This window comes from Acomys minous (genome assembly GCF_964271855.1).
Source record: "Acomys minous genome assembly, chromosome: 16".
In the NCBI taxonomy this organism is placed as follows: Eukaryota; Metazoa; Chordata; class Mammalia; order Rodentia; family Muridae; genus Acomys; species Acomys minous.
The window spans coordinates 54,614,760-54,637,058 of NC_140498.1; the positions used below are offsets into that span (position 1 = coordinate 54,614,760).

Here is a 22,299-nt window from a genome sequence, read left to right on the forward strand (position 1 = left end):
CCTGCTGAGTTACAGGGCCTTGTCTCCTTGGTGCCCTCCATCCCCTCCGGCTCTTACCCTCTTTCTGACTCTTCTTTGAGGGGTTCTCTGAGCCCCAGCGGGGAGGATTTGATGAGATAACCCATTTAGAGCTGAGTGTTCCAGGATCTCTCGTTCTGCATATTTGGCTGTGGCTTGTTCCCGTCTGCCTCAGGAGGAAGTGTCTGATGATGGCTGAGCAAGGCAGTGATCTGTGAGTCTGGCAGAAAGTCATTAAGACTCATGTTTCTTCTTTCTAAAACAGTAGTATTTGGTTTTGCCTTCTAGTCTCAGGTTCTTGATCACCCAAGCAGTGGTGGGCTTGGGCTCTGTCTTGTGGAGTGGGCCTTAAGTCAGTTATTGGTTGGTTACTCCCACAAATTCTATGCCACCGTTGCCCTAGCATATCTGTCTAGCAGGCAGGACACCATTGTCCATCCAAGGGATTGGGGCTGTCTTGGTGTTTCCATGTCTTGGTGGTGTACAGAGGACCTTCCTGTATGAAAGATCCTAGAACACGGGTGACGGCTCTGTGCAGTCACCAGCTGGACTTCTTCACGTACAATGGGTCAGTTTGTGGGGAGCAACCTATGTATAATGTTGGCAGCAGCCTGGGTTGTTTGGGAGTGTCCATGGGACACTTGGCCAACGATTCAATTAGATGTAATCCATGCCTGGTACTGGAAGCTTCGTATGATGACAGATGTCGAGTTGGGGCTCTGTCTCCCCTGTTACTTGTGTATGTTCTAGCAAGCGTCTGCTGTGTTCGGTTTCTATACGACCCCTCATTTTGAGCTGTCCTTCCCACATCTCGCTCCTCCCTCTCCCTCTCGACTTGAGCCCCTCATTCCAGCCTCCTCATCCACTCATGACTATGCTATTTCCCTTTCCTAAGATCTGTCTTCCCCACCTGGTCCCTCATCTATCCCTAACCTCTGTGGTTCTCTGCACTGTAGCTTGGTTGTCATTAGCTTAACAACTGGTACCCACATAGAAGTGAATGCATGCATACCATATTTGTCTTCCTGCATCTGGGATACCTCTCTCAGAATGATTTTTTTTTTCTAGTTCCACCCATTTACCTGCAAATTTCATGGTTTTGTAGACCAGGCTGGCCATGAACTCACAGCGATCTGCCTGCCTCTGCCTCCTGAATGCTGGGATTAAAGGCGTGTGCCACCATGCCTGGTAAGAATAACCTTTATTTCATATTTCTTATTATATTTTAAATAATTTATTAAGGTTACATCCCAGTTGTTATCCCCTCACTTGTATATTCCCGTTCCCCCCTCCCCCCTCCCTCCCTCTTTCACCCCAGTTCCCTCCCCCTAGACCTGTGACAGAAGGGGACCTCCTCCCCCACCATATGATCATAGTCTATCAAGTCTCATCAACATAGCCTTCTTCCCCTTCCTCTGAGTGCCACCAGGCCTCCCCACGAAGGGGAAGTGGTCAAATAGGGGGCCACCAGAGTTTGTGTCAGAGTCAGTCCCCACACAGCATACTACTGTGGAGAATGAGCTGTCCATTGGCTAGATCTGAACAGGGGGTCTAGGTTTACTGCATGTATTGTCCTTGCTTGGTGCAGCAGTTTGTGCAGGCCCCTGGGTCCAGATCCAGCAGCCTTGATGGTCTTCTTGTAGGGCTCCTGGACCCTCTGGTGGGAGTGCAAACTTGTACAACCACTTTGGAAATCAATCTGGAGCTTTCTCAACATTGAGAATAGGGCTACCTCAAGACCCAGCTATTCCACTCTTTGGAATATACCCAAAAGAGGCTCCACCACACAACAAGGACATTTATTTGCTCAACTCTGTTCATAGCAGCTTTATTCATAATAGTCCGAATATGGAAAGGACCTAGATGTCCCTCAGTCAAAGAATGGATAAAGAAACTGTGATACATTTACACTATGGAACACTACTCAGCTATTAAAAACAAGGAAATCTTGACATTTGCAGGCAAATGAATAGAACTAGAAATGATCATCCTGAGTTAACCCAGACCTAGAAAGACGCACCTGGTATATACTCTCTTATAATTAGATACTAGCCCACCATGGATGTCCTTTGAGAGTCTTCACTCAGCAGGGCATTGGGACAGATGCTGGGACTTGCTATTGAGACTCCAGATGAGAGTGTGATGGGAGAATGGGGAAATAAATGGTTTCTTTATTTTTTTTTTAAACAACTGAGTAATACTCCACATTTTATATATCCATCCTTCTGTTGAGTGACATCTAGATTGCTACCAATTTTTTGCTATTATGAATAGAGCAGCAGAGATCATGGCTAAGCAAGTGTCTCTGTGGTAGGATGAAGCATCCTTTGAATACATGCCCAAGAGCTGATTCTCATCTTGTTGAGGATCCCACACTGATGTCCACAAGGCTGTACAAGCTGAGGACCCCACACTGATGTCCACAGTGGCTGCACAAGCTGAGGACCCCACACTGATGTCCACGGTGGCTGTACAAGCTGAGGACCCCACACTGATGTCCACATGGCTGTCCAAGCTGAGGACCCCACACTGATGTCCACAAGGCTGCACAAGCTGAGGACCCCACACTGATGTCCATGGTGGCTGCACAAGCTGAGGACCCCACACTGATGTCCACAGGCTGCACAACCTGAGGACCCCACACTGATGTCCACAAGGCTGTACAAGCTGAGGACCCCACACTGATGTCCACAAGGCTGCACAAGCTGAGGACCCCACACTGATGTCCATGGTGGCTGCACAACCTGAGGACCCCACACTGATGTCCACAGGCTGCACAACCTGAGGACCCCACACTGATGTCCACAAGGCTGCACAAGCTTGCATTCCCTCCAACAAATGATCTCCTCACCACCATGAACTGTTACTTGTTTTATTGATCTTAGCCATTCTGACAGGTGTTAGATGAAATCCCAAAGTAGTCTTTTTTTTCTTTTCTTTCTTTTTTTTTTTTTTCCTTTTTCTTTTTTAGACAGGGTTTCTCTGTGTAGCCTTGGCTGTCCTGGACTCCCTTTGTAGACCAGGCTGGCCTTGAACTCACAATGATCCGCCTGCCTCTGCCTCCCGACCCAAAGTAGTTTTGATTTGCATTTCTCTGATGACTAAGGATGTTGAATATTTTGCTAAGTGTTCCTCAGCCATTTGAGTTTCCTCTTTTGAGAGTTCAGTTTAGATTGTGCCTTATTTTTTAATTGGGTTAATGGTCTTCTTGATATATATTTTCTTGTTTTGTTTTGTTTTTCGAGACAGGGTTTCTTTGTGTAGCCCTGGCTGTCCTGGACTCACTTTGTAGACCAGGCGGGCCTCGAACTCACAGAGATCTGCCTGCCTCTGCCTCCCGAATGCTGCGATTAAAGGCATGCACTGCCTTTTTTTTTTTTTTTTTTTAGCCCTTTATATATTTTGGATATGAGCCCTCAATAAGATGTGTAGTTGGTAAAAAATCTCTTCCCATTCTGTGGCCTGACACTTCATCTGAGTGACAGTGTCCTCCTCTGTGCAGAAGCTTTTCAGTTTCCAGGTTCAGGGGGGTCACATCTGCCTTTGAACTTACTGTCTGTGCTGTCCATGTTCTGTTTAGAACGTCTTGTTTCGTGCCGATAAGCTCAGGGCGAGTCCCCACCTGCTCTTCCGCCAGGTGCCCTGTCTGCTTTTATGGTGAGGTCTTTGGTGCACTGGGAGTTGAGTTTTGTGCATGGTGGTAAGTATGGATCTGTTTGGATTCCTCTCCGTGCAGCCATCCTGTCTGAGCAGCACCATTTGGTGAAGACGTTGTCCTTTTTCCCCCAGTGTGTACTTCTGGTTCTTTATATAAACCAGTGTCCATAGGTGTGTGGAGTTATGTCTGGGGCTTCTCCTTTTTTATTAACTCTGACTCTTGGCCAGTGTCCCTAAAGCAGATGCCACATGCTCTGCACACCAAGCCCTATGGATTGCCTTTCAAATCTCCTGCTACTGGAGGCGGTTTGCAGAGATCCAGTGAGGTTAGGCCAGTGGCTTCCCTATACTATGCACTTTTGTCATAGTGTGGGGTAGCAGCCAAAGTTGGGTCAGCTCCTTAGAGAAGAGTCAAAAATTAAATCAGACGGTTTGAAAATAGTTGATGATATGAAAACACTGGATGTGGTTAGACTAAAGACGAACAAACAAAAACAAGCCAAAACATCCTATCTAGGACTGCTGTAAACATCCAGAAAGTAGTTCTCATGCCCCTTAAGCAATTTAAGTTAGAACTCTATTGTATAGTAGTGGTGACACATTTAAAGTGGCAGTACATGGGAGAGAGACAGACTCACATATCCAGAACACCTAGAAATGTCAGCAAGTTCCCAGTAAAGACAGTTGGTGTCTAACAGATGGCTAGGTTTCTGTTAGCTTTTTTCTGCCCCGAGACTGTGTTTCTCTGTGTAGCCTTGGCTGTTCTGGACCTACTTTGTAGACGAGGCTGGCCTTGAGCTCACAGAGACCCTCCTGCCTCTGCCTCCCTGGTGCTGGGATTACAGGCGTGCTACGCCACACCTGGCTGCCTTGTGTTAACTTTTTAATGTTAAAATAAGGACCATAAAGGCCATAGCTACTGTAAGCTGTTCTTATTGTGCTCATGGGCGAAACTGTAATAAAACACAGTGGGCCACAGAAAGAAAGGAGGGAGGGAGGAAAAGTGTCTTGGGAAGAAGAAAGGGTTTGGCAGGAAAGGAAGGGACAGAAGAGGAATAGGGATGAATAAGGTCAAAAGACTGGCATAAGCTTGGAATTGTAAATAAATAAATAAATAAATAAATAAGAACTTTAAGATGCATTTTCTTTTTACCATGTCTGTTGGCACCAATGGTGGGCCTAAGATACAGATTTTTTTTTTTCTGTAGCCCTGGCTCTGCTGAAACTCACTCTGTAGACCAGAATGGCTTCAAACTCAGAGATCCGCCTGCTTCTGCTGGTATTAAAGGCATGTGTCACCACCACATTAGAGATTTTAGGCCATCTAGTTATAGACACTTTTATTTTATTTTATTTTATTTTTTGAGACAGGGTTTCTCTTGTAGTCCTGGACTCACTTTGTAGACCAGGCTGTCCTTGAACTCACAGAGATCTGCCTACCTCTGCCTCCCGAGTGCTGGGATTAAAGGCGTGAGCCACCACGCCCGGCTGACAGTTATTATAGCTGGAGGACAGGATACTGTTACATTCAGAAAGTCATAGAGGTATAGTTGATAAGCTCATTTATTTTGAGGTAGAGGCTCATGTGTTTCAGGGTGGCCATAAACTGGCTGCACCAATGGATGACCCTGAAGTAGTCTTTCTGCCTGCACTTCACAGATTGAATCTGTGCTTTCAGGCATGCTGGTAGGTATTTTTCCACTGAGCTGTAGCCCCAGCCAGTTGCTAAGTTTATTTCGACAGCAGCTATGGAGCCGGGCATGGTGGCTCACGCCTTTAATCCCAGCACTCGGGAAGCAGAGGCAGGCAAATCACTGTGAGTTCAAGGCCAGCCTGGTCTACAAAGTGAGTCCAGGACAGCCAAGGCCACACAAAAAGACCTTGTCTTGAAAAACCAAAGGGGGCGGGGGTAAGACAACAGCTATGACAGTCAAATGCCACCTGTGCTGCAAGGGCCTGTTCCCTACTTTCATTGTCCACACAAAGGCTCATTGAAACTCTGCCCTAGTGTTTGCTTCCAGCCTGAATAGAGTTTGTGAGCCAGAAATGGGAGCTTAGGGACTTCTCAGATACCCACACTACTGTAGCTTTGACTTTGTAATTCCCAGACATACCTGGCAATGTCTCAGCCCTCATTCCTGCCTCTCCTTATAAGTTTTATGCCCTGAGGTTAGTCCCATATATGTTGCCTAATGGATTTGCCTCGTAATGTGTTCAGCCGATGCCCCTTGCCCTTCTATTCTCAAGAGAGAGTTTCAGCCAAAATGGAAGCCAGCCAGCCATGTGTGGTAGCATGCTCCTTTAATTCCAGACCTGGGAGGCAGAGGCAAGGCTAATCTCTAAGAGTTCCAAGACAGCCTGGTTTTAGATAGTGAGTCCCAGGCCAGCAAAGCAACATCGTGAGACTATAACTCAAACAAAACAAAAAACAACAACAAAAGGAAGCCATAGATGGGACCAGAGAGGTTGAAACAACTACAATTATTGATAATAGGGTCTTTTTGCTGCCTCTGCTACGAGAAGTTTGCACTGAAAGGTACTTGCTGTGTTCAGTACCCAACACTAACATCGGCAGCATTAGATAAGGCTCCAGCAAGTTAGAGACATCACGGAGGCTTCTTACTGAGACGACTGGATTGTTTGTTGCTTGTTTTTAGTTACTTGTTATGTATACAGTTCTCTGCCTGCATGTACACCTGTCCACCAGAAGAGGGCACCAGGTCTCGTAGGTGGCTGTGAGCCACCATGTGGTTGCTGGAAATTGAACTCAGGACCTCTGGAGGAGCAGACAGTGCTCTTAACCTCTGAGCCATCTCTCCAGCCTGACTTCTGGGGTTATCTTGATTAATAACTGTTCTTGCAACGCTCTGATGTTTTTGGAGTTCTGATGAGGTTGATTGTGACAGTCCTTACCAACTGCTGCTGTGGAGGGATGGATTTGGAGTTTGCTACCCTGCCATGTGGCTTCCCTGAACGTTAGTTTTATGTCTGGCTACATTTGCCAAACTCACTTATTAATGCTGTTGAGTTAGCTACAGATTTTTAAATGTGTATGTTCAAATAATTATCTCCCAAAATAACACTTTTTTCTTCCTTTCCATTTAGTTCACTAAACAGATTGATTAATACAAGGATTCGGGGATGATGGTGTTGATAAGGTGCTTGATTAAAATGCATTAGGCTCTGGGTTACGTCCCAGAGTGAGGAATTCTTATGAAATGATGTAAAAATTACTGTAAACATTCTATATGAGTTCTAGGCAAATGCTAGTACAGGCCACAGCCCCAGTTCCACTTTCACTAACCTTTTTTTTTTTTTTTTTTTACCTTAAAGCAAAACAGCCTCATTTTATTGACCAGAAATTCAGTTGAGTTTCCCCCGTGGAGAGCCTTGTCCATTATAAGCACAGTTAAAGGTGATAAGAGGAAAGTACTGACTCTGTTTTCCTCCATGCAGCTCCCCAATGTTTCTGTGTGATTCTGTTGTTTCCTGCAATGCATTGCCAAGAACGTCTAGTTTATGTTGACTTTTAAAATGGAGGTTGAACCTGCTGACACTCAAAGCAGTATGAGGGCACGATGACGATGACAGGGTTTCTTGACTTCTAAAACATTTTTCAGTGGTCTTGTCCACAACTAATTTAACAACTGCTTTAGCACATCATCTTTACTGAGACAAACCACACCATGATCCTATCAATTACAACTGATGCCGACAGACTTGGGGATGGGCTCATTGACTCCTTCAAAACCACAGCTCTAAACACTAGAAGCTAAAAGACAAAGCTATAACCCAGGCATGGTGGTGGCACACGCCTTTAATCCCAGCCCTCTGCAAGCAGAGGCAGGCAGATCGCTGTGAGTTCGAGGCCAGCCTGCTCTACACAGGGAGTCCAGAACAGCCAGGGCTACACAGAGAAACCCTGTCTCAAAAAGCAAAAAAGACAAAGTTATAACAGAAAGCTATCTTGTTGGGAATGTTCGGTGTACCATCAGAAGAGGAAAGATTCAGTCATCTGTCCTGTCATTTAAGTGGGAGTCACTTCGGAGCACCCATATTAATAATCCATATAGCCATTCCAAAAGAAGGGAACGTTACCCCATGTTATAAAGGAGGCACATCTCCCTGTGAACCTGCCTGCTATCAGACTACCAAACCAGTGTCAGGGTCTGATGTGGGTTGTCCAAGCTGTAGTCACTCCACAAGCCTGTCAGAGGCCTTCTCCTCTACCGGTGCTTTGACCTTTGGCGAGAAGGAACGCACACACCAGAGATGCTGTGCAGGGCTCTGCAGTGGAAGCCAGCATGTCCGCCTTTTCCTTTCGTCCCTTTATCTTTTGTGGCCATCATCACTCACCATGCCCTTTGTATTCTCGCTTCCTTGCTCTTCCCCACAGCCGTCCGAATGCTCTCTGACCTTTCTGTCCTGGTCACGTTCCCTTGGTCAGGTTAGCTCGCCTCCGAGAAGCGCCCCTTCTAACTCTTGAGGAGTACATTGTGCTCCTGCCCACGGCCTTAAACTCTGAGCCATCACCCAGTCTTACTCATAACAGATGTGTTTACCTTGCTTAGTTCTCGCTCCTTCCTTCCCTTCAAGGCTGCAGGCTGTGTGCCTTTAGCTCTCGAGACTTCCTGTTTATGACTCACCCTCACTTAGCGATGCTCTCCTTTCCCAGCAGGGCCATTCATCCTTAGGTGAATCAGCACAAGTGAGATCAGGTTTGACAAGCCTTGACATGGCTCTGAGGAGCTTCTCACGCTGTAGACATCCATGCTCCTGAGGAAAATGGCTCTGCTGATCAGCTACATCAGAGGCAAACACAGTCCAGCGGAAGTTACTGCCACCACATCGCTCATCTCCCGATTGCTTCCTGGGGTTGCTGATTTATGCTTGTTTTCCACAAGGCCTGGCTCACTGTTTCTAGACAAAGGACTGTAAAAAAAAAAACTCTAAAGAGCACGAGCGGATTTGAAGTGTAGTAGCTCATTCCTCTAAACCTACCACCTGGGATGCTGAGCCAAGGAGGATTGCTGAGAATTTGAGGTTAGCCTGGGCTGAAGAGTAAGCAATGTATTTAAAAAAAAAAAAGTGTCATTGATGCAGAACTGGTGCATGTGTCTGCCACACTTCTCTGATTTTGCACTGGCTTGCACTGTATTCTGCATGCATCCAAATCCCGGTCCTTACACACCCCTTTGGGAACCTCACAGTAAAATGCTTTAATAAATTGCCAATTTAGACGTTTAATAAGTTCCAGATTTAGACGCGGGCTTTGTTTGTTGGTTTAGAGCAGCCTCCTTTCATAATCCCTGTGGTGATTCCTCCAAAGGCACGGAGGGTTACTATCTTCAGTCACGTCCTCAGTTTACCCAGAACAAAACCTGTGCAAGACCCTGTGAATGTGGCGTGTGTTCTACCACCATCTCCATCCTCAGATGATTATTTTCATATGCTGCTTATTTTCTTTTAAAATATGTGTCCTCGTCAGGGTTACTGTTGCTGTGATGAGCACCGTGACCAAAGCAACGTGGGGAGGAAAGGGTTTATTATGCTTACACTTCCACACCACTGTTCATCATCAAAGAAGTCAGGACAGGAACCTGGAGGCAGGAGCTGATGCAGAGGCCATGGAGGGGTGCTGCTTACTAGCTTTGCTTTTCGTGGTTGACTGAGCCTGCTTTCTTTCTTTTTTAAAAAATAATTTATTTAATTTTATTTTAGCATGAGAGTGTCAGAGCCATTGGAACTGGAATTACAGACAGTTGTGGCTGAGAATTGAACCCAGGTCCTTTGGAAGAGCAGACAGTGCTCTTAACCACTGAGCCATCTCTCCAGCCCCAAGAGCCTACTTTCTTATAGAACCCAGGACCACCAGCCCAGGGGAGGCTCCACCCACAGTGGGCTGGGGCCTTCGCTAATCAGTCACTAATTAAGAAATGCCCTACAGGCTTGCATACAGCCAGATTTTGTGTGTGTGTGTGTGGTTTTGTTTTGGTTTTTGTTTTCTCAGTTGAGGCTCCCCACTGTGTCTTGTGTCAAGTTGACATAAAACTAGCCAGCAAAATGATAATAGCTGGGTGTGATGGCACATGCCTTTAATCCCAGTGTTCAAGATGCAAAGACAAGTAGATCTCTGTGAATTCAAGGCTATCCAGGGCCACATAGCGAGTTTCAGAAGACCAAAAGCAGCAGCAGGTCCTGATGGCACATAGCCACAGTTCCAGCACTTGAGAGGCTGAGACAGGAGGATCAAGAATTCAGAGCAAGGCAAGGCTACTGAGTTCCAGGACAGCTCAGGTATGTTGCCCTTTGGACCTAACTAGAATGTTCACTGGATTCCTGCAGCTCACAGAACCGACCACAGATAACGTCTGAGCAGTGATAGCACCCTTTATGCAATCCCTTTTCAGGCAGCTGCTTCCGGGGACATTAGTCTTCCTTCCTGTTCTCTCTAAGCCAACAAGTGAGGCGCACAGAGTACAGTAGGCTTACAAAGCATAGTGTTGCAGCTGGTGAGATAGCTCAGGGGTAAAGTGCTTGCTGCGTAGCCCTGAGGCCCTGAGTTTGGACCCCCAGCACCTATGTACAGAAGCAGAAAGCCAGACGTAGCCCCAGCACCTCAGCGGCAGAGATGGGTGAGTCCTGGGGCCTTAGTACACAGCAAGTCTAGCCCAACCTGTGAACTTAGGGCCCGATAAGAGACCTTGTCTCAGAACTGTAGGCAGTAAGTGATAGAGAGGACACTCAACACTGACCCTTGACCTCTGGACACTTACCATACATACACATGCACATACACACACACCACATCAGAGAGATGCCAGCTAACATCATTGTGTCTACTGTGGAAGCAACTGGCTCTTGCCTTTTTCTCATCATCTTTCTGTCCTTTCACATTGGTCTCTTTGCTGACTCCCTTGCCTTTCTTTCTTTCTTTCTTTCTTTCTTTCTTTCTTTCTTCTTTTTCTGTTTTTCCCCCCCCCGAAACAGGGTTTCTCTGTGTAGCCTTGGCTGTCCTGAACTCCCTTTGTAGACCAGGCTGGCCTTGAATTTACAGCGATCCGCCTGCCTCTGCCTCCTGAGTACTGGGATTAAAGGCGTGCGCCACCGCGCCCGGCTCTCTCTTGTCTTTCTATTGCTCTGTCCTTGGTGTTTCCATCCTATTTCTTTTTTATTTGTTTATTTTAGGTGTGTATATTATCATGCAGGTAAAATACACACACACACACACACACACACACACACACATTGGGCATGCTTGGTGCCTTCAGAGGCGAGAAGTGGGCATTTGATCCTTTGGAACTGCAGTTATAGACAGTTGTGAGCCACCGTATGGGTTCTGGAATGCAAACCTGGATCGTGTGTGAGAGCAGTGCTCTGAACCACTGAGCCATCTCTTCAGTCCGTCTCCTGTTTCTGTTGTTCTCCTAGTCAGTTGTCTGTGCCGTCATCGGTGCCGTATCTCTGACTCAGACTTTTTGCTGTGGAAGGGAGGAAAACTAGCCTTTATGTGCAAAATTAGGACGTTCATGAAGTTATCAAAAGGGAGCAAACACTGTCCCTTGGCACCATCTTTCAGGAGTGTCACTCTTGGATGTTGAGATATGTTGTCATCTCTAAAGCTCATCATTGAGAACTATGCACTTGAGTTACAGGAAAAAAAAAATCACACTCAAAAACCTCACAATGGCTTGAGCAAGCTCACGGTTTTGTGTTGGGCTGCACTCGTAGCTATTTTGGAATGTGTGCAGCCCGTGGGCCACAGCTTGGCCGTGCTCAGCAGAATCAAGCATTGTGCTCACTTAGGAAGAGCTACATGGGCTGGAGAGATGGCTCAGGAGTTAACAGCACTGTCTGCTCTTCCAGAGGTCCTGAGTTCAATTCCCAGCAACCACATGGTGGCTCACAGCCATCTAAACTGGGATCTGACGCCCTCTTCTGGCATTCAGGTGTGCATGCAGATAGAAACTCATATACATAAAATAAATAAACGAAGAGCTACACACTTGTAGTGTGCGTGATGAGCATTCTGGCTCTCCCTGGGTGACATATACTGGCTTCAGTACCACATGCTGTAACACACTGCCACTCACTGTGACCACCAGAACTGTCATCATGCATTCCAAACACCTCACAAAGCACTGTCATAGCCTCTGGCTTAGGGTCACTGCCAGCCACACAGTTCTACACATCATCAAATACCCATCAGTAAAACCACTAAGAAAATTGCCATACTGAGGTGCTTGCACCCACTTGGTATCTTTCAAATCTAAGTTATTATAAAATCTGTTCCTAGCAGGGCGTGGTGGCGCACGCCTTTAATCCCAGCACTTGGGAGGCAGAGGCAGGAGGATCACTGTGAGTTCGAGGCCAGCCTGGTCTATAAAGCGAGTCCAGGACAGCCAAGGCTACACAGAGGAACCCTGTTTCAAAAAACCAAAAAATAAAAAATAAAAAATAAATAAAATAAATAAAATCTGTTCCTTTTTTCTTTTCTTTTTTGAGACTGGGTTTCTCTGTGTAGCCCTGGCTGGCCAGGCTGGCCTCCAACTCACAGAGATCTGGCAGCATGCAGATGGAGGGAATACAGGGAGTGAGCTGGGCAGCACTGCCCACCTCTGACTGCTTCCGACTGTGGACACAATGTGACCCCTGCCATATGGGACTGTGGAAGTGTAAGCTAAAATGAAAGCTCCTCAACCCCCACCTGGGACATGGTTTCTCTGTGTAGCCCCTTGGCTCACTGTAGATCAGGTTGGCCTCGAGCTCAGAGATCCATCTGCCTCTGCCTCCCAAGTGCTGGCATTAAAAGCGTACACCACCACCACCCTGCTTAAAATCTGTTTCATACTAAGAAAACTGTTGTTGAGGTTCTAAACAGGATTATAATTAATTCATCTATTCCCTAAAAATGTAAAATATTACAAAGTATAAGCTGTCTATTCTGTGCACCTGGAATATTTTCTTTAATGTGAATATTAGGTTTTCATAAAGTTACTGGCTTATGAATTGAGTGTGTCCATGGGAGCTTTAACTTCCTCAGTGTGTTCTAATTAAATATTAGTGACCTTTTAAAATCTTATGAGAAGTGATTGCTAATGGAGCACAAAGTATGAAGGCACCCTGGAACTAGTGAGTTTGCACACTAATGTTAGAGGCTCTCCAGTATTACATAAAAACTAAAGTATGGCCAGGTGTGGTGGCTCATGCCATAATCCTAGCACTCAGGAGGCAGATGCCGGTGGATCTTCATGAGTTCGAGGCCAGCCTGATCTACAGAGTGAGTCCAGGACAGCCAGAGATACACAGAGAAACAAACAAACAAACAAAAAACCCTGTTATGTATTTTGTTTGTTCTTTATATTTCAGAGGGAGAAATTTGAAGAAAAGTGGGTACAGGCTTGACAAAAGCAAACAGAAGAGAAACAGCAAAGGAAAGAAAAGGAGCAATGGTCCTAGTGAGAACTCACTTGGAATCTTAGGTCACCCTGTGCCTGGAGATCAGGCTCATTCTCAGAGTGAAGGAGAAGGCTCTGAAGAGACCAGGAGAGAACCAGGGCGTCCCGTAGATGGCGGCCTGCAGAAGGACTCGGTGGCCAAGGTTGAGTTGGGCCTCACACCTAAGAGCTCCTTCCCCAGCAAGGAGGAGGAGGGGGCCTTGTGTTTACCCTCACTGTCGGTCCTGAGTGGAAGTTCTGCTTCTTGTCACAGAAGCTCTCAGCATTTTTCTTCTGTAGGGAGGGTGGAAAGGCACAGGAGAAACAGGCACAACTCAGCCTTTGGCACCCGGGACATGCTTGGCAAAGCCCCATTTCCGTTTATGCAGAAGAAAGAGATGATGGATCGGCCTGAGTTTGCGGTGCATCCTCAGGGTGGGACCAGCACATCCAAGGAACTTTCACGAGAGGAGCGAGGAGTTAAAAGTGATGGCTGGGCCTTTTTTACAGCGAGTTTGTGTGATGAAGACTCACAGCTAAGGTCTGAGAGTCAGCCATATTTGGGCAGTTGGCCCGAGGGTCCTCACAAGTTTGTGTGTGAACAGAGACGCAAGAAAGGTAGATCTGGGAGGCTGAGCTGTCCTGGAAGTGAGGAGCAGTTGGTTACGGTGATCTCTACTTCTGAAGGGGCAGCAGGCTTGCGAGGTGGCCCAGAGATACCGAAGGAGAAGAAGCTGCTGGCAGGCTTGCCACCTGAAGCTGAGATCGTAGATTTACCCAGAAGCCCCGGAACAGATATCTCCAGCTCCCCAGAGCACCCCTTAGAGCCAGCAGAGGGGACATACGGGACGCAGAGGAAGGTCTGCAATTTGCCTCCACACTTTAAGTTACTGGGACAGACTCCTATCAACCTCAAAGAAAAGGAGGAATATGACGTCTTAACAGAAAGTCACAGGCAGAATATTTTCTTTCTGGGGAAAGATACTTCTGAAATAGTCAATAAAGATGAGACGGTGCAAAAGATGGCGACCTCTGACCGTCACCTGCTGTGGTTTTACTTTGACACCCTCCTCCATGGGTCTCCTCTAAGTATTGTCAGACAGTCTGGCCCTTATCGCCTGTCGTTTTTCAGACTAGGGTACGCTGTGTATTTCTATAAGAACCCGGCCCCTTCCCTCATGCTGCATTATCTGTCTGGCTTCTGCGTGATATCTTTTAACAACAGAAGAACACGTTTGACTTTCAATTCTCAGAAAATGGTGTCCAGGAAACTAACTGAAGAAGGGCTTGTTCCCGTGGAAGGATTAAGTAGCCAGCCTCATACTTTTCACTCTTTTAGGATTTCTTCTGAATCTCAGTTTTCAAATGAGAGGCTTGATGAAAAGCTGAGGACTCCGCAAGGCTGGGAGCCAGCACAGTGCTCACCAGCTGAGGACAGCCACGAGTTAACACGCAGGAATCGCCAGCCCCTTGAGCCATTATCGCAAGGGTTTGCCTTTCACCCAGTCAGATGTTTTGGATCTTCTACAGTTCCAATAGGTAAATTGTTCTCACTTTTGAAAAATAGAAGTTTAAGCTGGTCATGGGGGCACACGCCTTGAATCCCAGAACTTAGGAGGCAGAGGCAGGTGGATCTCTTTGAGTGCGAGGCCAGCCTGGTCTACAGAGCAAGTTCAAAAAAAAAAAAGTCCAGTTTACTATATACAAATATGTCATGGGTCAGTGACATCATGTAGTGATCTTATGATTTACAACAGCAGTGACATCATGTAGTGTTGATCCTATAATTCACAGCAGCAGTGAGAGAGAGGTAGTTCCTGGCTTGTCAGGTCTTCGTCAATGCATGTACCTGCTGAAGAGGTGGCACAGCAGTTAAAAGCACTGGCTGCTCTTGCCACAGACCTAGGTTTGATTCCCAGCACCTACACGATGACTCACAACCATCTGCTACTCCACTTCCCAGGGGTCTGTCGCCCTCTTCTGGCCTCCCTGGGTACCAGTCATAGGCATGACACGCAGGTACATGTTTTTGTTGTTGTCTACTTAGTTTATAGCTATAGGTGTTTGCTGGCATGTCTGTGCACCACGTGCATGCCTGTCCCCACAGAGGCCAGAAGAAAGCACTGGAGCCCTGCGAGTGGGCTAACAGACGTGGTGAGCTACCACATAGGTGTTGGGCACTAAACCTGGGTCCTCTGCAAGAGCAGCCAGTGCTCTTTAACAGCCAAGGCATCTCTCCAGCATCTTCATACATATTTAAAAACAAAACGCAACAAAACAAAAGACTTGCACATCTTTCTACTTTGTATATTTCACAGTCACAGGTCTTAGACATGGCATTGAGGAAGAGGGAGAAGTAAAGACTGAGAGATCCAAACCCATCTGCAGTTGTTGACTTTTCTTTTTAAAGCTTGTCTGAGAAGATTCCAGAGCAATCTGAAAAGAGGCTCGCCACAGACTGTGACATGCTCTAACCCCTGTAGGTCCCTGGGGCTTCCAGATATGAGGACCTTAGCAGGCCTCCTGGACCCTGCCTTGTCCCGGTGCTCTAAATTCCTGATGCTTCAGACAGACTCATGTGGCCTAAATCCCATGGCCAAGCACTCTCAGTGCCCGGCCTCTGACCACACACTTATGGCCGCTGTATCACCAGTCTAATTACTTGCTGCACTTGGCTGTGCTCCAAGAGGCCCAACAAGAAGACACCTGCCCAAACTTTACTACAAATGCAATTGTCTTTACTGTTATTTTAACTTTTGATAAGCTAGACAACCAAACAAGTTGCTTTGCAGCCTCTACTTGGTTTCCACTTTCCCTTTTTGACCATATGCCATTTCTAAATGGAAAATTCTTCACTTCTGCTTTCCCTTCCCCTCCCATATTCATCATCCTTGAACAGACACTACCTATGATGTACCTTTTCTTTTCCTTTTTTTTTTTTTTTTTTTTTTTTTTTAGAGACAGGGTCTCTCTACATAGCCCTGGCTAGCCTGGCACTCACTATGGAGATCAGGCTGGCCTGGCACTCACAGAGATCCACCTGCCTATGCTTCCTGAGGGCATGGCTGTAGTTCAGCTTTATACTGAAGGAATCCCAGCAGAGACACAGGATCTCACTCTATTTCATAATTCCGTGAGCAGTGCTAATCTTCACTCGGGGACTACTCGTAAGCCTGGCACTTATCTGTTCTATGTGCAGTGATTTTAACTTGTGTCACTCTTGTCTCCTCATTTACAAATAAGGCAAGCCATTTATGGATGGGGCTGATTCTTTTTGAGGAGTAATTAATGAATACTTGATTACTGTTGATGATGATACTGTGTGCTTAAGAGAGGAAGATGGTACTGTTTGCTTAGAGTCTTTTAGTCTGGTGCCCCTGTCCTTCCTCATGCCCATCTGAGGTAACAGATGCTAATAATTTTAAGTTAGGGACCCCTCTAGTATGATAATTAATATGGACTTTCTCTCTGAAGGGGGCACAAAATGACACAAACATTTTTGTTCATGATTTCAGATAGAGCTTAGACCAGGACTCCTGTCTAAAACACCTTCAGCTTTTGTCTTAAGTTTTGTGCCTGTGACACTTTCAGCTATACACATATTTGTGTGCCAAGGAATATATGTCTGTGCTTGTGGGAAAGTCTGAACCAACGGTATATCACATGCAAACGTAGTGAGGGTTTTCAGTAAGTCTGAACACTGTTCACCAACTGAATCCTGCTTAGCCAACCCTGAGAAATCTTCAAAATCAGACTTTAAACATAGTTCAGACAGCATGCTTGCATAATTGTCCATTCAGAGTAAAACTCTGTGTGATTTTGGAGATGAATTTTGTCCACCACCTCCTCTTATGCCCACAGAGTCCTTGTCACCTGATGACCAGCCACGTGATTCCATGTGACTGGAAGACACTCAAGATAATGGAGGACGTCAACAGAGGTATCTTTTTAGGCTTCAAAGACTCCTATTCAAAATAGTTGTTTTTGTTATATTTAATTATGTGTATGTGTTTGGTGTCTACGTGCACATAAAGGCTGGAGGTATCAGATCTCCCTGGAGTCGGATTTATAGGCACATGCGAGCTGATGTAGGTGCTTGTAAGTGCCCTAGCCTACTTGCTGGGCCAAGGTCAGCTGATATGGCGTGGAGGAATGAATCCAGGTTTTGGTTGGAGAGGCCACAGCAAGACCGTGGCTGTGCTCACTTGATTGAGAACAATCAGACTTTTATACTGTTATCAGGAACCGACGATATTAGCAATCGCCAGCATCAGCGCAGTTGTAGTTGCCAGGACACAGTGGCGTTTGCAAGCTGTGCAGGGTGCGCAGGATTAGTGCCTGAGACCATTGTCCTGTCGTGCTTCCACGCTTCCTTGACTCCAAAGAGAACATATAGGGAAACCCAGCGCGGCCTGAGGGAGTGCATCGGACCCTCAGGAGCTGGGAGGCGCCTTGTGCCCCGGAGCCGTGGACTCTAGCCTGAAAAACCTATGACATGTGCCTCTCAAGGCAGCTGGGCCAGGCCAACCCCTTGGCTGCCTGCAGGTGCTGAGACCCAAACTCAGGTACTCTGCAAGAGCAGTATGCACGCTGAACCATCCCTCCCGCGCCCATAGATACTGTTTCTATAAAAAATAAAATCAGGGGGGGCTTGTTTTTATGTAAATTAGAAAACAAATATGTGTAGATATATGTGCATGCACATTTTATTTTAATAAGTCCTAAGAGAAACTTGTATTTAATTTATTTTAGGAGGCTCTGCCATTTATTGCAAATAATCAGTCTAGCGCTGATTAGGTTAGATTCATGTTTACTTGACTTGACAGCATCTCCTCATCTGTATGATCTTTCAGTCCACATTGGAAAGCATCTCTGTCCTTAAGGGTTGCTTGCTTTATGCAGCAAGCTGGCAGAGGACCAGCTTGGACTGCTAGAAATAATAGTGCATAGCTGGGTTTTGTTTTTGTTTTTACATTAATTAATAGTGATGTAAGTGAAGGTAGAGGCAGGCACCTGGGGGCGCATTTTGGAATTAGTGGTAAAAATCTAAGTTTAAAGACAAAATGTAGAGCTGTGGCATAAAGGCAACAGGCATTTCTTATGTGCAAATTTGTCTTGTGTCTAAAACCAGGTGTACATTTTTACAAGCTGCCTCTTTGCTTTTGGGATGGTGTCTTGCTCTGTAGGCCTGTGTAACCTCAAATCTGTGGCATTGGTCCTGCCTCGGCCTCCCACGGGTGGGGGTGGCGCTCTGCCCGTTGGTCAGCACTTAACTGTCGCCTCAGCCCCTGTGAGTCCCTGTCAGCCGTGCACACACACAGCAGTGCTTAAATGTTCCAATCGGCATCTGTAGTTGTAACATTTCTTCTGATGCCTGAGGGACGCCTGCACAGGAGAACTAATTGATATTCCATGTATCTCAATTATCATTTCTAGAAAAGACAGAAGGATCTCACTAAAAAATGAAAGTCCCTTGCCCTGTGAGGACATCTTGCCGCAGAGACATCGATGTGGTCAGGAGGAAATGAATGTTGACATCGCTAGTAGTAATAGCACAGATGTAGTGCAGTTGACGATCGTTACCATAGCAACCCTGTCTGCACTGCTGTATGTTCAAGGCTTTTCTTCAAGCTCGCATCTTTCTGTGAACCACAACAAAGCTCGAATTGTTGCTCCCAAGATTTGTTCTCCATTTCTCTAGACAGAAGGCATTTCAGAGCACTCTGACGACACAGTGTGTGAGAGGTTCCGCACACACACCCAATTGGTGCGTGACCAGAGCTAGGAATTAGGGTTGTAGGTTACGTGTAAATATTGTGTGTTAACAGATGCTCTAAGAAAAGAAGAGGCACGGATGGGCATTCGTGTCGTGCTCTACTCGACGTCGAGAGTGACGTTAGAAACACACAGATGGATCACACGTTCCCCAGAATCTGACATTATAAAGAAAATCCGTGTGCGGGGATGTCAGTGTGTACATGTCTGCAGTCAGTAAGAATGCGATGCACGAGTGTTCGGCATGTCTTCTCTCTCCATCTTAACGCATTCCTGTGAGTAATCTGTGTCTGACTCGCAACGAGAAATACATGGCCCCTCAGAGGAGAGGTTTTCCTCTTGCCCCCCTTCTGCGGGAAGGTGGAGCAGTGCATGCTGGGAGTGGAGAGACTGGGCGAGACCTCTAGACAAGGTAGACGTGGTAAGAGACCGCGACAACTCCGGAGGAACGGGTGAGAACTTTCACTCTGTGCGCTGAGGGAGAAGCAGGGGGCCTGTCCTGCCCTCCTGTGGACTGTATGACCGCATCCTTCACCTCTGTGAAGTGGCCCTACGGTGACATGGGAGGTAGCTGTCCAAGGACCGGCTCTGTATGTACTTCCGGTTTTGACGTCACTCGTCCACGTGGCCTCCCCTCGTGTCAGACAGGCTCTGTGTGTACTTCTGGTTTTGACGTCACTTGTCCACGTGGCCTCACCTCGTGTCAGGACAGGCTCTGTATGAACTTCCGGTTTTGACCTCGCTCCTCCATGCTGCTCCAGCTGTTCTCCTTTCGCTGACCTCACCCACAGCCTTGTTCTAATTCTTCGCCTGAGCATGTCTGTAGCAATATGTGTATTTGAGAAAGAGCCTTCCATTTTGGTTTGTCATAATGTACTAACAAATAGAAATACAGAAAGAGGCGATTATAAGGGGCCCACTGGGATGCAGCAGTCCCAGGGCTATTGCTGCCCATTTTGAGGTGCTCTGCACTGGCTGCTGTCCTGTGTGAAGGCCGAGGGGGCCGCAGGGGTGAGTCCCTCTGGGCCTGGCCTGGAGCTGCTGCCTGCTGTGTGTCCTGAAAAAAGCAATCTCCTCACAGCCTCGGTTCTCTTTAGCTGTGAAAAATAAGCTGATAGTGTCACTTTCTAGTGGAGATATGAAATGGGGATTAAATGTGCTGCGTATTCGGGATAGTGTGTGAAGAGTAACGGGCTCTTAGTAAGGGTTTCTTCTCATCCTCCCTACGCTTCCGGCAACGCAGAGCTCATGTGATCTTGGAAGAGGAACACACCGAGCCACGAAACTTGCTTACACGTTTGCGTTAAATTCATTATTAACCTCTGTGAAGAGCTCTACATCAGGGAGGCAGAACAGGACGTAGGTGAAATGGGCAGAACCAGCGGGCCTTAGATGCCAGGGCAGCTACGTGACCCCTTCCTGCAGCAGCGTGTGCTGCTGTGTGCTTGTCTGCAGATCTCTGCTGCTGCTGCTGCTGCTGCTGCCCGCTGATGAAGGCCAGGGCGCCCAGACACCAGTACCAGCGTGGATGACTCCTCAGATGTCGCTCTTGATAACTCATGTCAATAAAAAAAAAAGAGAGAGAGAACTCTGCAAGCAGCCGCGGTTTGAACACTGCACTCCCAGATGCCAAGCTCTGTCACAGCTCCCTCTTGCAAATTTAAATGTTGTTTTATTTATCCAGCTTTTTAAAAATGGTGGCGAAATATACAATAAAATACATTACCTTATCCATTCCTTTACCAAATAGTTGTTTGTTTTAGTGTGTGTGTGAGAGAGAGAGAGAGAGAGAGAGAGAGAGAGAGAGAGAGAGAGAGAGAAAGAGAGAGAGAGAGAATTTAAGTGCATTATGTAGTTTGAGGGGCCTGAAGGGGGCACCAGATCCCCTGGAACTGGAGTTCCGGGGCAGTTGTGAGCCACAGTGTAGATACCAGGAACCAAACGCAAGTCTTCAGCCGGAGGGGAAATGCTCTTAACCTCTGAGTCTCTCTGTACCCGCACCTCACCATCTTTAAGTGTAGTTTAGCTTATCCATAACACACGCACTGTCACGACCACCAGCCACCAAGGGCTGCTCTCAGTTTGTGGGGGACCGCTCTCCTCATCTGACCCTAGCTCCCTACCCTGGCCTTCACCCACCATCCACTTTTTAAAATTAAGCCAAACATTGAAAGTAATTTGTCAGCAAGTCTGACCTAAACAAGAAGTACATGGATTTTATTTCTTATTTACTCTCTTGGCATGCAGTCTTCCTGTGTCTACACATCTCACTGCAGAAAGAGTCTATGTTACCGTGCTCCTTTTCCACTCAAAATATAAAGCAATATTTGGTCTTGTTCTACATTATTTCCAAGCAAGCAAACATTTTCAGAGTGCTCAGACTATCTGACCTCCAGAAATTTGGTTAGAGATTGTAATAAAGAACCTGAAATATTTTAAATATATTTGTAATTCTTGTGGTCAAAAAAAAAAAAAGAACCTGTAATATAAGGAGAGATTACTATTAGTATTTTAGCATATTTTGATTTAGTTGTACTTACATTTTTAAAAAATAAGTTTTGGAGAAATATGAATTATTGTCACTTCCTTCCTGTTCAACATGCAGACATTTGTTAGCACCCTGCCATCAGGAAAGGCCCTTCCTCTGTGAATTAACCTTCTCCATGGTATAACCTTAAAGACGCAGGTGCTTGGGCGCGCGAGTGCCTGCGTGTGTGTGTGTGTGTGTGTGTGTGTGTTTCTGTTGCTGGACAGACTCAGGGCATTCCATGCCAGGCTACACCTCCATCCCTCAGCTCTGTTCCTTACTGAACTTTGACCTCCCCTCCAGGCTAAGCTCCACCCACAGTGCCACACCTTCCAGTGCTGGATTTACTGGTTATACTGGATGAATTGTGCTTTTTGGCCCTCTGTAACTTCAGGCACTTTTGATCAAATCAGTCAGCAAGTTGGCCTTTTGCCAGCCAGTCTCAAGAATCCTGTTGCCATGACCCCTCCACGGTGATTGCTTAAGGTGACAACAAGAAAACAACCAGGGCCTCCAGAGAAACCCCAAGTAGCTCCCTGTGCACTTCAGGGAGGTGTCAAGGAAGAGCAGAAGTTACCAGCTTGCCTTCAACCTGCCATCTGTAGTGGGTATTTACCACTTTCCTCAAAGCAGCTCAGTGCCTCCTCTGTGTTCACCTTGTGTACGGGTGGGTTGTGTTGTCACTAGACTGGAGGTCCAGAGCCAGACCTTTCCATGTCTTTTGTCCTCTGAAGTCCCATAAGGTGGAGAGAACCAAAAGTTGCTCACAGAGCCAGTGTCTGGCCAGGACACAGGATTCCGGAAACACAGCTGACTCGGGAGCTGACATGGGTGCTTACATGGGCACTGACTGACACGGGAGCTGACTGACACGGGCACTGACTG

At 46.7% G+C, this 22,299-nt stretch overlaps 2 protein-coding genes across 3 annotated transcripts in view; both read left to right on the forward strand.

Annotated features, from left to right (window-relative positions):
- LOC311587527 (NEDD4-binding protein 2-like 2) overlaps positions 1-8,384 on the forward strand; it is a 53,522-nt gene extending 45,138 nt beyond the window's left edge. Inside the window, exon 7 of one of the 2 annotated variants that reach the window (XM_084764461.1) lies at positions 2,333-2,595. In XM_084764461.1, the coding sequence (XP_084620587.1) occupies positions 2,333-2,435 (103 nt within the window). In that variant the 3' untranslated portion in view covers positions 2,436-2,595. Of the gene's footprint in view, positions 1-2,332; positions 2,596-8,350 lie in introns of those variants that run through there. The other variant, XM_084764463.1, reaches the window with a different exon arrangement.
- LOC311587528 (uncharacterized protein) overlaps positions 1-20,621 on the forward strand; it is a 30,372-nt gene extending 9,751 nt beyond the window's left edge. The window contains exons 3-5 of the mRNA XM_084764466.1: positions 13,045-14,651; positions 16,974-17,052; positions 18,549-20,621. Coding sequence (XP_084620592.1) covers positions 13,045-14,651; positions 16,974-17,014 — 1,648 coding nt within the window. The 3' untranslated portion in view covers positions 17,015-17,052; positions 18,549-20,621. The remainder of the gene's footprint in view (positions 1-13,044; positions 14,652-16,973; positions 17,053-18,548) is intronic.
- The last annotated feature ends 1,678 nt before the right edge of the window (positions 20,622-22,299 follow it).